Source organism: Lichenostomus cassidix, chromosome 1, assembly GCF_008360975.1.
Source record: "Lichenostomus cassidix isolate B80296 chromosome 1, HeHo_3.0, whole genome shotgun sequence".
Lineage (NCBI taxonomy): Eukaryota > Metazoa > Chordata > Aves > Passeriformes > Meliphagidae > Lichenostomus > Lichenostomus cassidix.
The window spans coordinates 26523935-26537486 of NC_139479.1; the positions used below are offsets into that span (position 1 = coordinate 26523935).

General features: G+C 37.8%; 1 protein-coding gene across 2 annotated transcripts in view; it reads right to left on the minus strand.

Moving 5' to 3' along the window:
• Window positions 1–352: 352 nt before the first annotated feature.
• Window positions 353–13552, minus strand: part of RGPD4 (RANBP2 like and GRIP domain containing 4) — a 34370-nt gene continuing 21170 nt past the window's right edge. For both annotated transcript variants that reach the window (XM_085053838.1, XM_085053831.1), the window contains 9 exons: window positions 9540–9707; window positions 8082–8174; window positions 6991–7187; window positions 6375–6603; window positions 5766–5864; window positions 5454–5596; window positions 3664–3937; window positions 3199–3533; window positions 353–929 (listed from right to left, as the gene is read on the minus strand). In XM_085053838.1, coding sequence (XP_084909964.1) covers window positions 624–929; window positions 3199–3533; window positions 3664–3937; window positions 5454–5596; window positions 5766–5864; window positions 6375–6603; window positions 6991–7187; window positions 8082–8174; window positions 9540–9707 — 1844 coding nt within the window. In that variant the 3' untranslated portion in view covers window positions 353–623. The remainder of the gene's footprint in view (window positions 930–3198; window positions 3534–3663; window positions 3938–5453; window positions 5597–5765; window positions 5865–6374; window positions 6604–6990; window positions 7188–8081; window positions 8175–9539; window positions 9708–13552) is intronic.

The following is a 13552-nucleotide window of genomic DNA, read 5'->3' on the forward strand; positions in this document are numbered from 1 at the left end:
CATCAGGTAAAATCCCAGTGTTAAGCAGACGTTTTTCATTAAGCCATATTCTTTAGAAATATTTTAAGTACCAAAACCAAGGTATACTTCTCTAGCAAAATACATCAACCATTTAAAAACCACCCTCTAGCTTTCAAATACTGAGGTGATATTCAGAAACTCCAGACAGAACAAACCAGCAACCACCTGGCTAAGCCTGCTTTCTGCACACTGGAATACCCATTAACATTCAAAGCCTTCACTGTACTGTCCAGAAATCTAAAATCTGCACATTCAAAACAGCTTCAAGAGAGCAGGAAGCTAAATCATGAAAGGTTTTTTCTTTTAAACAAACAAAACTGAAGACAAGACATTTATTTTACCAAGACTAGGATTTAATTTTTAAAATTTGACACAATACAAATATGTCAGGATAACACAAATACACCTGAAATATGCCAGTGCCTGAACTTTATTTAACATGCAAAAAAATCAATTAGAACACATTAAAAAATTCAACTATAACCTGTAATTTTACATTTATACATCAGAAGTGTCCATTTTAAGAAGTTGAAATAATTAGTCAATAACATCTAAGTACTGATTTATACTGCTAGAACATTTGTATACTCAAAGAAATAATTCTATATTTGCCCACAGTCTGTAATGACAATTCTTCCATTTACTAGCCCTTTAGGAGAACCAAAGGATTCGATCTTTTTCACAACATCCATTCCATCTTTCACAAACCCAAATACCACGTGCTTGAAGTCCAAGTGTTCTGCTTTTTTAAGTGTTATGAAGAACTGAGAATTATTTGTATCCCTGCCCTTATTTGCCATTGACAACAATCCAGGACCGGTGTGTTTCACTTCGAAATTCTCATCTTCAAATGCTGTTCCATAAATTGACCGTCCACCTGTTCCATCATGGTTAGTTATATCTCCTCCCTTAAAAAGAAAAAAAAAAAAAAAGAAAAATAAAACACAGCATTAACTGACAAATCCCAAAACATAACCTGAAAATTGTATTTCCTTTTAATGGTAAAGACTTGGTTTTGGAAGAACACATTTTTCATTTTCACAAGTATCAATATCTACTTAGATGTAAGGCTTCCCAGCTTCAGCAGGTTTGTTCATGGTAAGGGAAGCAATAGTGGAAGGTTTATCCCTCGTTTATTCAAAACACAGCATTTTATCTTCCTGCTCCCCATGGTGATACTCCTCTAGGGCCTGTCTCTCCTACTGCCTGCATCACTTGGCCCTGGAAGCTGCCTGGACCTGTATTATCTCACTGAAGGCCTGTCCTTGCATAGTCCCTGCAGGCATAGAATTGATCACCTGAGAAAGGTTAACATAGCAGTGACCAGTAACTCCATGCAGCCTTTGCCAGATTACTGGTTGAGCAGCATGAGAAGTTTGTCTTATCTTTCTGGATGGTAGCAAATTTCTGGTTCCTGATAATTTGAGTATACATATAAAGGTGACAGTGTAAGTTGTATCTCAAAGAAAGCCCTAGCTCTCATTGAAGAGCTTCTCACCATACTTGAATAAAGTCCAGGCAAAGCAGAGCAAACCTAAAATATACTCATTTCATGTTTATCACATTGTCAAGGCACACATGGTGCAGTTAACTGTTTTAAAAGAAAGTCTGTTCTTTACAGAATGTGGAATACCCTGAAAGAAGCTTGAACCCTAAATGAGCTAACACTGCTTTCCTTATCAGAAAGGCACAAAGTTTTAACAAAAGAGCCATGAAGTGCATACTTCAGACACAGGTAGATAGCTACAACAGACAGGCTAATACTTTATTCTGGTGACAAGCCATTCATATACTATCACAGAAAGATTTGCGTTTGGAAGTGACCATAAAGATCATCTAGTTCCAACTCCCCTACCATGGGCAGGGACACCTTGAACTAGGACCATTTTGCTCAGAGCTCCATCCAGCCTGGCCTAGAACACTGACAGGGATGGGGCATCTGCAACTTCTCTGGGCATCCAGTGTCTCACCATCCTCACAGCAAAGAGCTTTCTCCTAACATCTAGTCTAAACCTAGTCTCTTATTTTGAAGCCATTCACCCCATGCCCTGTCACTACCTACTCTTGTAAAACATTTCTCTCCATCTTTCTTGTGGGCTCCCTTCAGACACTGCAATGACACCATTACATAACCTCTAAGCTTTCTCTTTTCTAGGCTGAACAAACTCAATTCTCTTAGCCTTTTCCCATAGGACCAGTGCTCCATCCTTCTTAAAGGTCTTGACCCTCCTCTGGACTCACTCCAACAGTTGACAGCCTTCCTACTACTTTTGTATATTAATTTCCTGTATTACTGTATACATCTGAGCTTGTAGGTGGTCATCTACATCCCTCATCTTCAGGGATGCAGTGACATGCAGATCATTAGCCTAGCATGTACTGAAGTTGGTTCATTTTGCCTGTTACAAGTTACTAAAACTCAGTGGACTATTGAAGAGAATTTCAAGAAAGGAAAGGTCTATCTGAGCTATGATCAATCTGCTAAGCCTTCAGCATTAATGAAGAACTTGCCAGTGCTACTCAATGCACACAGAGGTTTAAAACCAACACTGTCTACCTGGGATACAGATGTACTGCAGGCTGATATTCTCAGCACAAAACCTGATGTTTCAGGAAACAGGCCACTGCATGATAATTGGATCTAGAAGACTTGTTTTAGATTGAAACCTGAACATCTACAATACTTGAAATATCAGTTTTGAAGTGCATGTTATCTGAAACAAAGTGTACTTCAAAGTCTAAGAAAAGCCTGGAACGTAAGTCTTCTTAACAGGTGAGCTTACCAAAGTTCTCTGGAGAGAGAGAAAGATGACTGGTAGTTTTGGGAATGCCTACTTTCCTTGGTGTTCCCGCTCAGCAACAGGCCCCTTGTCTATTGTAGGAGGACTCCACTCTCCCTCCACTTTTTTTCTTTCACACTAACATGATAGCACTAGGAAACACTGAAGAATGAGGCCACTGGCAGACACAGGTGAAAAGCATCTATCTTAGGGTAGCATGTGCTGCTTGCACCATTTCTCATTTCCCTGTAGGGAAAGGACAGATCAGAGTGTCCTGCACAGTGGATCCATGCTGCCAACAAGAACATGCTATTCCTTATAAGTGATTTTTTGAAGTGCCATTGTTAGTCAAGATGCATCTCATTCTCTCAGTGAAGAGTCTTCTTGTTATGCTTACCTGACACACAAAGTCTGTGACTATTCTGTGAAAGCGGGAGTTCTTGAATCCAAATCCTTTCTCTCCTGTGCACAGGGCTCTGAAATTTTCAGCAGTTCGAGGGACAATATTTGAAAACAGCTCCATGGTTATGTGTCCTAAAGGTTCATTATCAGCAGAAACTTCAAAATACACAACAGGGTTGGTGTCCTTTGAGAGCCCTGCTGCCAGAGACAAGTGCCCCTTCTGTAGCTCTGACAAGCTTAGCTGGCATTCTTCAAACCTCCTCTTGAAAGAATTTGCCATTTCTTGGCTTTTAAATCTGACTGCAAATTGCTCTACTTTTACTTCACAATCTGAAAATAAATCCAAGAAGAAGGTTTCTTTAGTTTCATTTTCTAATAATCTCCAGAAAAAAAAAACCAAAAAAACCACAGAAACTACAAGACCACCTAGAAAAAACAAGGACCACCTGAAAAAACTCACCAGCATAATCTGTGGCTGTCCAGATGAAAGCATTGTTTGATGTATCAGAGGGCACTAAATTCATTTCTTTGGTGATAACATGGTTTGCACAGACTTTAAGAACTTGATCTCTTCTCATTAGGATTCTATAGTATTTCTTCTGTGTATGGAAGAGGATCTTGATCTCTCCAACACCACGCTCCTTCCATTGAGTAGCATCCCTATCCCATCTGTAAAGTTTTGCCCTCTCTTTGAAAAGAATTTCTTCATCTTCTTCTCCAGATTTTACCTCCACCTAAAACAAGCAGCACAGTAGACTGAGTACCTGTGATTTCCCAGAGACATATTAAATAGTTATTACATACACTTATGATGATTCTGACATATTACAATGGAAAATTATTTAGTGGGTTCCATTTTCCAGCCCCCCATTCATCACACCAAAATGGATAAACATTTTCAGAATGTAAGAATTGTGCTACTTGAGATTAATTACAGCATTGCAATACTCCTTTCACCAAGCTGCAGGTAGTTCTGGTGGGTGTTTGTTGGTTTTGCTTTGGGAGTGGTTTGGTTGGTTGGTTTTTGGTGGGATTTTCTTTATGTGTGGGGTTTTTTTTCCTTTAAAACAAACCCCCAAAATGCCATCAAACATTCTGGCAAGTTTTCCAAGTTTCAGGTTTGCTGAGTGATGTGCACATTGAAAAGTGAAGTACTGTTACCATTCCAAGAGTTACCTTTAGAACACTGCTAAAGAATTTGATATTTGCATTTGAACAGAATTAACAGAGTATAGAAAATTGTGGCCTGACAGCCATATCTCCACCTCAATTTATGTATGCATTTACTGGCCTCTAATCTCCTTTACTTAACACTTCTCCAAAGATATGGAACACTTGAGAGAACTGGAGAAATATGTGACAAAAAACTGTTTGTGAAACTGAAGAAGGGAAGCAGGGAAGAAAAACATCATAGAAGTGATAATATGACACAGATGAGCAAAGGCACACCAAATTTTAAAGGAGAAAGTTGAAGGCATGTTACAAAATAGATCAGACTAGCTGTTCAAATGAAAGGACACCACATACTGTTCCTTTGTGCTCTATTTGCCTTAGTAATTTTACTAATCTATAGTTAAATTTTGTTACTTACAGAAAGGTCGGACAATATGACTATATCATCAAAAGGATCTGAAATGGTTACCAGGCTAAATACCAAATCAAGACATGAATAACAGTGTGAAGTCACACTCAGTAAGTTATAAGGCTTCCTTCAAAGTTGAAGGCTCTACTTCTTGAAAGACAATTTATTTTCAAACTAACAAAGTTAGTTCCCTTAGCCTTCAGGTGAGGTTAATTGTACATCTTTTTGCTTAGCGATTCTAGAAATCTCTTGCTGAGTCTAGAGTAAAAATTGTAAGTTGGCATGGCTTTCACAGAACTGAATATACAAGTCACTGATACAAAGCTATAGCTGAGTTGTATTGGCACTAGAATTATTGTTCCCCTTCCCAATTTTCAGGTGTGCTATATAAATGTTTCAGCTTTTACAAGCTATGTGTACAAATTTGTATTCTGATCAACTCTCAGTCAAGTTATAAGGAAATCAGTGTTGATTTTAACTGAGGCATCAGACACTTCCCCAGGGCTATGCTGTACTAGGATTTAAAACAGCAGGTGCTTCAACATAGTGTGAGACAAGCAGAACAAGGCAAAACAATACAGAAAACAAAGTTAGTTAAGCAAAATATATTTTAAAGCTTGCAGACATGCTTATCTTGATGTTCTTTTATATTTCAGAAGTCATCTTACCTCTGGTAAGGACACAATGGGCTCAAAGTGGATATCATCACTATGTACTACCTCATCATCACTACCACCTTCATCTTCATCTGCTTTACGGGTGGTATCTCCAAACACAGCTGCTCCTGTATTTGCCCATTTGAAGTTTTTATCTACAATTAAGAGAGTTACATTTTAAACTCTGTGTAGTCTTTTTTCCTTCCTGACAAAAACTTGCAAAAAATTGTTGTTTCTACTGATCAGGAGAAATTTGGTGCACAAAAGGTATACTGTATGAAGCTGAAGTCCAGCTGAGGTTTGTCTCAGACTAGTTGAACTCACCTTTTGAGCCAAAAGCAAAGTCTTCAGAGCTCTTGGATGCCAGATCTGCAAATGACAGGCCTGCAGTATTGCCAAAACCAAATGAGATGATTCTGTTTTCTGTCAAATAAAGAAGGCAAAGTCAAACATTTTTCTCTACTTTGTTAAAGAAAATGCATTTATGTAGTCCCAAGAACTAACTGGAGAACTGTATACAGTATTTTTATCTTCCAATTATATTTAAAGTTTGCATGACATTTGTCATAATGAACACCTAAATACCACCATTATAGTTTTAAAAAAGGGCCCAAGACTGTGTGTGAGTTTCAGCATACAACTTCTATGCAGATCCACAGAGCTCTAGTAAGTATACATGTGGTATATAAAAGTAAACTAATGTAAGTACATGATATATAAATTACACAAGACACTAGAATTGTTCTGTAGTATTGAATTTGAACTCAACAAAATTTGATATATACACATTTTTACCAGACTGATACTTACGGTTCTAATTCAGTATTGGTACTACTTCTCCCCAAGACAGCAACTACATTAGATAAACTCATCTATAGAAAAGCATGCCTAGTTTCCTACAAAAAAAACCTCAGAGCATACCCCTGACCTTACCTTGTGTTGACTCTGAGCCATCTGAATCACTCTTTTTAGTCGACAAATCTACAGGTTTGTCTTCAGCTCGTGATGAAGTCTGTGATATTTGCACAGTTTCTGTGGTGGAATGTGGTTCTTCACTGCTGGCAGCTGACTGGACAAGTACTGTCATCTCATCTTTTGATGGAGTAGGTATTTCTTCCTTACTGGTACAGACTAAGTCACTTGAGCTTGCAACTTCATTCTCCTGCAATTAATAGAAAAAGTAATGTAATAGGCAAGTAAGTTAAAAGACCTTAGGATTCAAACCTCCTCCCCCAGAAGACTAAGAACAGTCCTTATTAAAAAAAAAAAAAAACCACCAAGAAAAGTTGTAAGCTTTCTGAAGCTTCTCATTACAGTTAACACATAAGAACATTAACTTGACAAGAGATTGAAGTATCTTTGAAGTAGCCTGTTTTCTAAGTAATACTATTATTCCCTGAAATTAAATGTCCTGTTTCAGTGTTGGCAGAGACTTAAGGCACAACTACAAAAAAACTCAAATAGTTTTTCCCCACTGGATGTTTTAGTTATAAAACTGTAGCATCTCACACATATATGAAGTAATTGTACAAGTTTACTAAGCTCTTACTTTCATTTCCTGAATTTTAGCTTCTGACTTTAAGTCTTCTGGACTGTCACCTTCAGTATCAGTGCTGACACCACAAACAGATGCAGACGGAACCTGCTGAGCTTTTGCTTCAGCTTTCTCCTCAGAAGCTGGTTTCTTTTCACCAGTAGCAGCACATTCTCTTTCATTGCTGAATTCACTTTTTCCTGCCAGGCCCACTGTAAAGAATTAATGGAAAATAGCTCTGAAGGCAGATAATTACTAAAATAATTTTTGGTTCCTACATTATAAATTAACCTCGTAATAGCCAGATCAACTTGAAGACAGATCTCAAGAGGTTCCCAGACAGCATTACTGTTTAAATAGTGGAAGTGAGGACTAACTAACCTAACTTGGGGTGACTGGAATTAAAAATACAACATCCATGGATTTTTACTGCTATCAGGGAATTTCCATGCAATGATGAAGAGCTCCTTCTTGCAGGTGCCTCTGCTAATAGCTTCCTTCAATATTTCCTCTTATTTCAGATGGCTCAATACATACATCCTTCTAGCACATATCCTCAAAAAAACCCCCAAACTTTACTTCTAGAAGTACCTACTCAGATTTCCCAAGAAAACTCAAGTTATGCAACACTGAAGTCTGAGGCACAGTCAGACAAACATATGCAAGTCATCTACACCTGTATTTTTAATACAGAAACCAAACAGCTTTTTTTTTCAAATTGAACATTAACTCACAAGCTTAAATTGAGTAACTGCAGAAGTATCAAGTATTCAGAGATGTAGACAGCTTCCTCTTGAGCAGTATCACGACAAGCTGAATTTTTCATATTTAGAAGAAGCTCAAGATAAGAAGAGACTTTGATGTTCTTGTTTGAACATCACCTGCAATGTGCATTTCTCTTTCAGGTACCCCTCTACTACTAACTAGCAGTTTAACATACTGAGCTTAACTCTGTACTTTGAGATGTAGCTTTTTGGCTCCCAGCATCTGTGCTTCTAAAAACCATGACAGGAAACACAAAATGAACCTCTGCCCATGTGTCCTTCAGATTCAGAGTTTATGTTTCAGTACACAAAGCACAATAATTAAAATTTCTTAAGACATACCTTTTATAGGAACTTGCCCTTTCTTTTTCTTTTCTGAATCACTAGGATAGAGTCTTCCATTAAGTTTCTTAACAGCTGTCTCATAGTCTTCATCTTAAATAGAGGAAACAAGAGTAAGTTCTCAGGCACGCTCTAGGTCAGAGAAATCTGCTAAGCCACTCCAATTCACAAGACTAGCAAGCATACATCGTTTTTGCTAATGCTTTAAGAGTTACGGAAGTCAACAAGTAAGCTTGCACTTCTAGTTTTGCTTATACGTGCTCCAGTATGCTGTTAACACTTTTTCTCAGCCTAGATTGCTACAGACACATGGCACAGGTTTTATTTTCAGAAAACACATTTTTTACTAAGTGATTTTATCAAGAGTACCACTAAACAGATTTGGGAGGGAGGACTGAAGATCTTTTATGTAAAAACTTGAAAGCTCAGGTTTTGTGGGAGAGGGCTTGTCTTCTCCCATTTTCTGTTGAATACAATGCTTCAGAACTTCCATTAAAAGTATTTGCTGCTGAATCAATCAATTAATAAATCAATTTTAATTACGTGCAGTAAGGTTTGACATAAGCTAAGTTCAGTTATAGTATCAGGAATATGCTTTAGAAGAAAAATAACTCACTAGTATAGCATTTAGAGAACCTGAGCTTGTTTGTTTTTAATGAAGACTGCCTTGTATTTGTCTCAAAATACTTAATAAAGTAAGACTCTTACTCAAATACCTGATTATTTAATCTTACCTAACCAACTGCCTTGGTAATGATGTCAACACCCATAATTCACCAAGACAAATACCCTTTGGTCACTCCTGGGCCTCCACTGTACTATTCTGTTTTGAAGACTTGAGTGTACATCTGTGGCCATAAGGACATTGACAGGATTACTTCCCATTGGCCCAAACAAAAACATTCAAGTGTCTAATGGTTCTAACAGTGCTGAGTATCTCAAGTTAGAAGAGACCCATAAGGATGACCAACTACAACTCCCTGCTCCTTGCAAGACTACCTAAACCCAGGCCCTGTGAATAAGTGCATCATCCAGATGTTGCTTGACCTCTGACAGGCTTGCTGGTCTAACTACTGTCCTGGGGAGCCTGTTCCAGTATGAACTCTCTCAGTGAAGAACCTTTCCCTCATCTGAACTTCCTGACAGCTTTATTGCATTTCCTTGTGTCCTATAACTGAACACCAGAGAGATCAGCACCTCCTCTGATGATGATGCTGTGATGAGGTCACCCCTCAGCCTTGTCTTCTCCAAACTGAACAAACCAAGTGACCTCAGCCATTCCTCCTGAGTCTAGCACTCAAGGTCATCCACCTTGGTCACCCTCCAACAGTTTAATGTCCTTCTTACACTGAGGCACCCAAAACGGCACACAGTGCTCAAGGTGGGCTACACCAGTGCAGTGTATTACACCCTTTCCCCAAAAAAAGCAGTACAAATATAAACTTTGGCATTCCTTACCATCATCCTCATCACTCACGTATCCAGGTTTATTCTTGTAACAGAAGAATGTTGAAGGGAGCTTGAGGAAGTCAGCGAGAGCTCTCTGTTCAGGGGTAGGTGTTAACTCATAGACTATGACAACCTCATCAGATGGAACATCATCCTCTGACACAGCGGTCTTCTCAGCTTTTTTACAGAAATTGAACAAACCATTAAAATGGAATAATTTCAGAACAGGAAATAACGTTAACACCACATTATTACGGAACTCCATTCTAAGGACCTACATATTTTCTGTTGATACATAGGAAATAAAATAAAACTTACAGGATGCTAGGACAGAACATGCTGTTCTATTGCTTTCGGAATGCAAGTATTAAAAATTGGCTGCATTTTTGTATTATTAAAAGGATTGCTTAATTAAGTCCTCGTGCCAAATAATATACATCTACGGACAAGAGGGACAGAGGTGTCAAACAGAGGTAAACAGGCAAACTTCAGGCCTGAAAAAAAGTGAAGTTGTGTACAACAACCTGTCCAAGCAACTGAATAGAACTCATTTCAGATTACTTATGGGATAGCTGAGCTTTTTATTGGATAATCTCAATTTACCATAACAGCTGTTGCTAAAAACTTTTATCTTCACAAAAGTAAAGTAAGTCTTAGTTCCACTATCAAACAAAAAATACTGCTTTCAGCCTCTTTAACTAGCTTTTGCAACTAGGAAATATCAGTATTAAATTGATCATTCCACCAGTACTGAGAACAGTGCATGATCAGTGCAAAGGTTAAAGATGAAAGTAAAGTCTAGAGCAAACTGCAGATAAACATATGGCTGTGAGGACAGCTTTGAAAAATGAGCATTTGAGTTTAGTATGAGAGAATGGAAGCAAAGAGGGAGGACATACCGATTTAAATGTTAGGTATGGTTTGGTTGGGGTTCTGCTTGTTTAGGTTTGTGTTGTTTTGAGGAGGGGAGTTTGGGGATGAAGGTTTAAGAAACAAATTTGTGAACTCTTTTAAAGAATTACCCCATAAGCACATCAATAGCCACACATCAGCTATTTCTAAGAACAATCTGCTTTAGTACCTCAGCCTATTTGCTAACAGCCTATTATCTGCTCTCCAGATTTAAGACAGTCAGCAGAATCTGAAGGGTGGACCCAAAAGCTTGCTGTGCTTTTCATTAAAAGTAGTATTTGTAGATTTGTGGCACAGTGTAGTCAGAGGAAACCTAAATCTCCAGCTAGAAACCAAACTAGTACCCAGTTCCTGAGAAATAGTGATTTTCCTGATCATACAATTTAACTCATCATTGCAAGAGGAGACAAGGACAGAAGAGACATGTTTACAGGCATGTACCCTGATCCTCTGACACAACTGACACACTAAGATAAGCCTGCTTTTTAAATGCAGTTTTCTCACTAGTATCTTCCAGCAGATTAAGAGCAGTAAAAAGTAAAAGCAAAATCCCAAGTATTGCTTCAAACGTACATATTTTTTCAAAGTATTACCCCTGCAGTCTTTGCCCCACCTTTGATTACATGTTGATCATTTCAGGCATTTATACACAAGAGCTACAAAGCAACTCAAACCCATCACCAGCACATTCTGTAGACCAATTATTTTTGCTCAGATTTTTAGGTCTCAATAACTTTCCTGAGCCTGCAGAAAGTAGATGTAGGATAAAATTCTCAAACATCAAATTTCTAAGCTCATATCATGACAGCAGGCTACAGATGTTTTCACACAGCTTCTCAGAATCTTTTCCAAAAAACTTACTCACCCTAGCTGATTTAAGGATTAGAAGTATGTCTAGTGTTTTGGTATGAAGATACACAGATATCCCTCAAATTACCATGTGTTTTATTCTTTCATATTAGTTAAACAAGTGTCTTAATTGGACTAAGTTTTCACCAAGTTCACCAGAGGTTTAAGTGTGGAGCATTTAATCCTACAGCAAAAAACCAGCTTTCCTAAGAATTAGAAAATTTTTAAAAAATGTATCCTTGAATATAACAAAACATTCTTTCAAGTCAGTCAGTTAGATGGTAAAAGCATGTGCTTTCTTTAATTTGAGCAATAGAAATCTAGCTAGAAGCCCAGGCAACAAATACACTGCTAAGAGTGTTTTACCACACTCACTGCTCATCAGATTTGACAGCACTTAAAAAGAGTTATCATGCAGTCTCTTGCAGTACCCTTTGGGCAAAATAGCAGTAAGAAAAATACACTTAAGGTCACTTCAGGTTAGTCAATAGGTAAAGCTCTCCATGAAACTGATCTATCAAACACTGAAATAAGATTCTAGTGTTCCAAACATCTACTCAAAATGATAAAAGAATTCAACAACAAAGATTACTGTTCCAAACACCTTAAATATATCTTCATAGGCAGCCATGAAACAAAGAGTCATGCATAAATACAATGTATTCTGAAAAGACTGTTGGGTTTAGGATAATAGAACTTTCTACTCTGGGTGAAAAAAAATATCCACACAAAACATTGTTAGTATATGGAAGAAACAAAATTCAGGACACTATTGTGCACAACAGTTCTTTTCAGTGCTGTACTGTATTTTCACTTTTGATTGAACCAACATTAAGACCAGGTAGGCCTAAATCTCTCTAGCTAGTCACAATACTGATATTCAGAAGGTATTAACCAGTGCATGAGAGGAAATATAAGAGGAAAACACCAGTTTAAACCCTAAAGTATGTGACCTGCTACAGTAACCTGCAACTGATATGACTCAAACTTGTAATGCACTGATGTGGTTTAAGTCCAGCTGGCAATTAAGCACCACAGAGCTCCTGGCTCACACTCCATAACCTGGTGGAATGGGGAGGAGAATCAAAAGTAAAATTTGTAGGTGGAGATAAGAACAGTTTAGTAGTTGAAACAGAAATGAAATATAACACTAGTTAGTAATAATAATGGTTAAATGGAAAAAAATAAAACTCAAGGGATGCACAATTCAACTGCTCACCACCTACTGACCAGTGCCAGACTCCATCCCACACTCCTGCTGGTCCCTCTTTCAGGTAACTCCCCCAGTTTATAAACTGGGCATGATGTTTTGTGGTGTGGAATATCCCTCTGGCAACTTCGAGTCACCTGTCCCAACAAAGCTCCCTTAAAGCTTTTTCTTTTGTGTACCTCCTCAATGGCACATCATGAGACAGAAAAAAAAAAAAAGAAAAATAAAGAAAAAAGAAAAAAGTCCTTGATTTTGGACTCTTTTACCAGCAACCAAAGCATCAGTGTGTAATCACCATTATTCTCACACTGAATCCAAAACCTAGCATTGTACCAGCTACTGAGAAGAAACTAACTTTATCCCAGCCAAAACCAAAACAAGAACTTATAAAAAGTTTATTATCTGACTTCAGAAAAACCTAAATTCTTTTGCATGGAGGTGCAGAACTACTATGAGGTTAAATTTTTTCTGCATGTTGTTCTAGCACAACCCAGAAGCCACTCCCCAAAAGAGGTTCCCCATGAGAAAGCCTCATATTGTATTTGTACTGGGAAGGCTTGAAAACCTAATTTAGAAAGGACTTCTCAAGATCCTTTACTACTAAGACAGAGCTCAAAGACAAAAAAGTTACACTGAAGACAATTATCAACTGTAAATAAGCCACCTAATCATCAAAAAAGTAGAAGTGAAAAGAAGTCTGAAGTACCAGAAAGGCTTATCTTGTTTGTTTCTTTAAATACATCCCTGCTGCCATATGCGCCCAATATAAAACCAGGATCAATCTGAGATAGCAAAAACTCTTGCATGTGTGTGCTGGCATAGAATGCTTCATCACTTCACATTATGGACTTCAAATTATGAAAATAGAACCGAATTGTTAATAAAATCCATCCACAGGGATGCTTAAAAACACAGAGCAAGTGACTTTAGGTTATGTATACAGAACAGGAGTTCAGTGTTTAAGAACAGCTTCTTGAATGACATTTTGACATTTCAGAACAATGTAGGACACTAACATTAGAAGACTGTCTTAAGCAGACTAGAAGTTTGT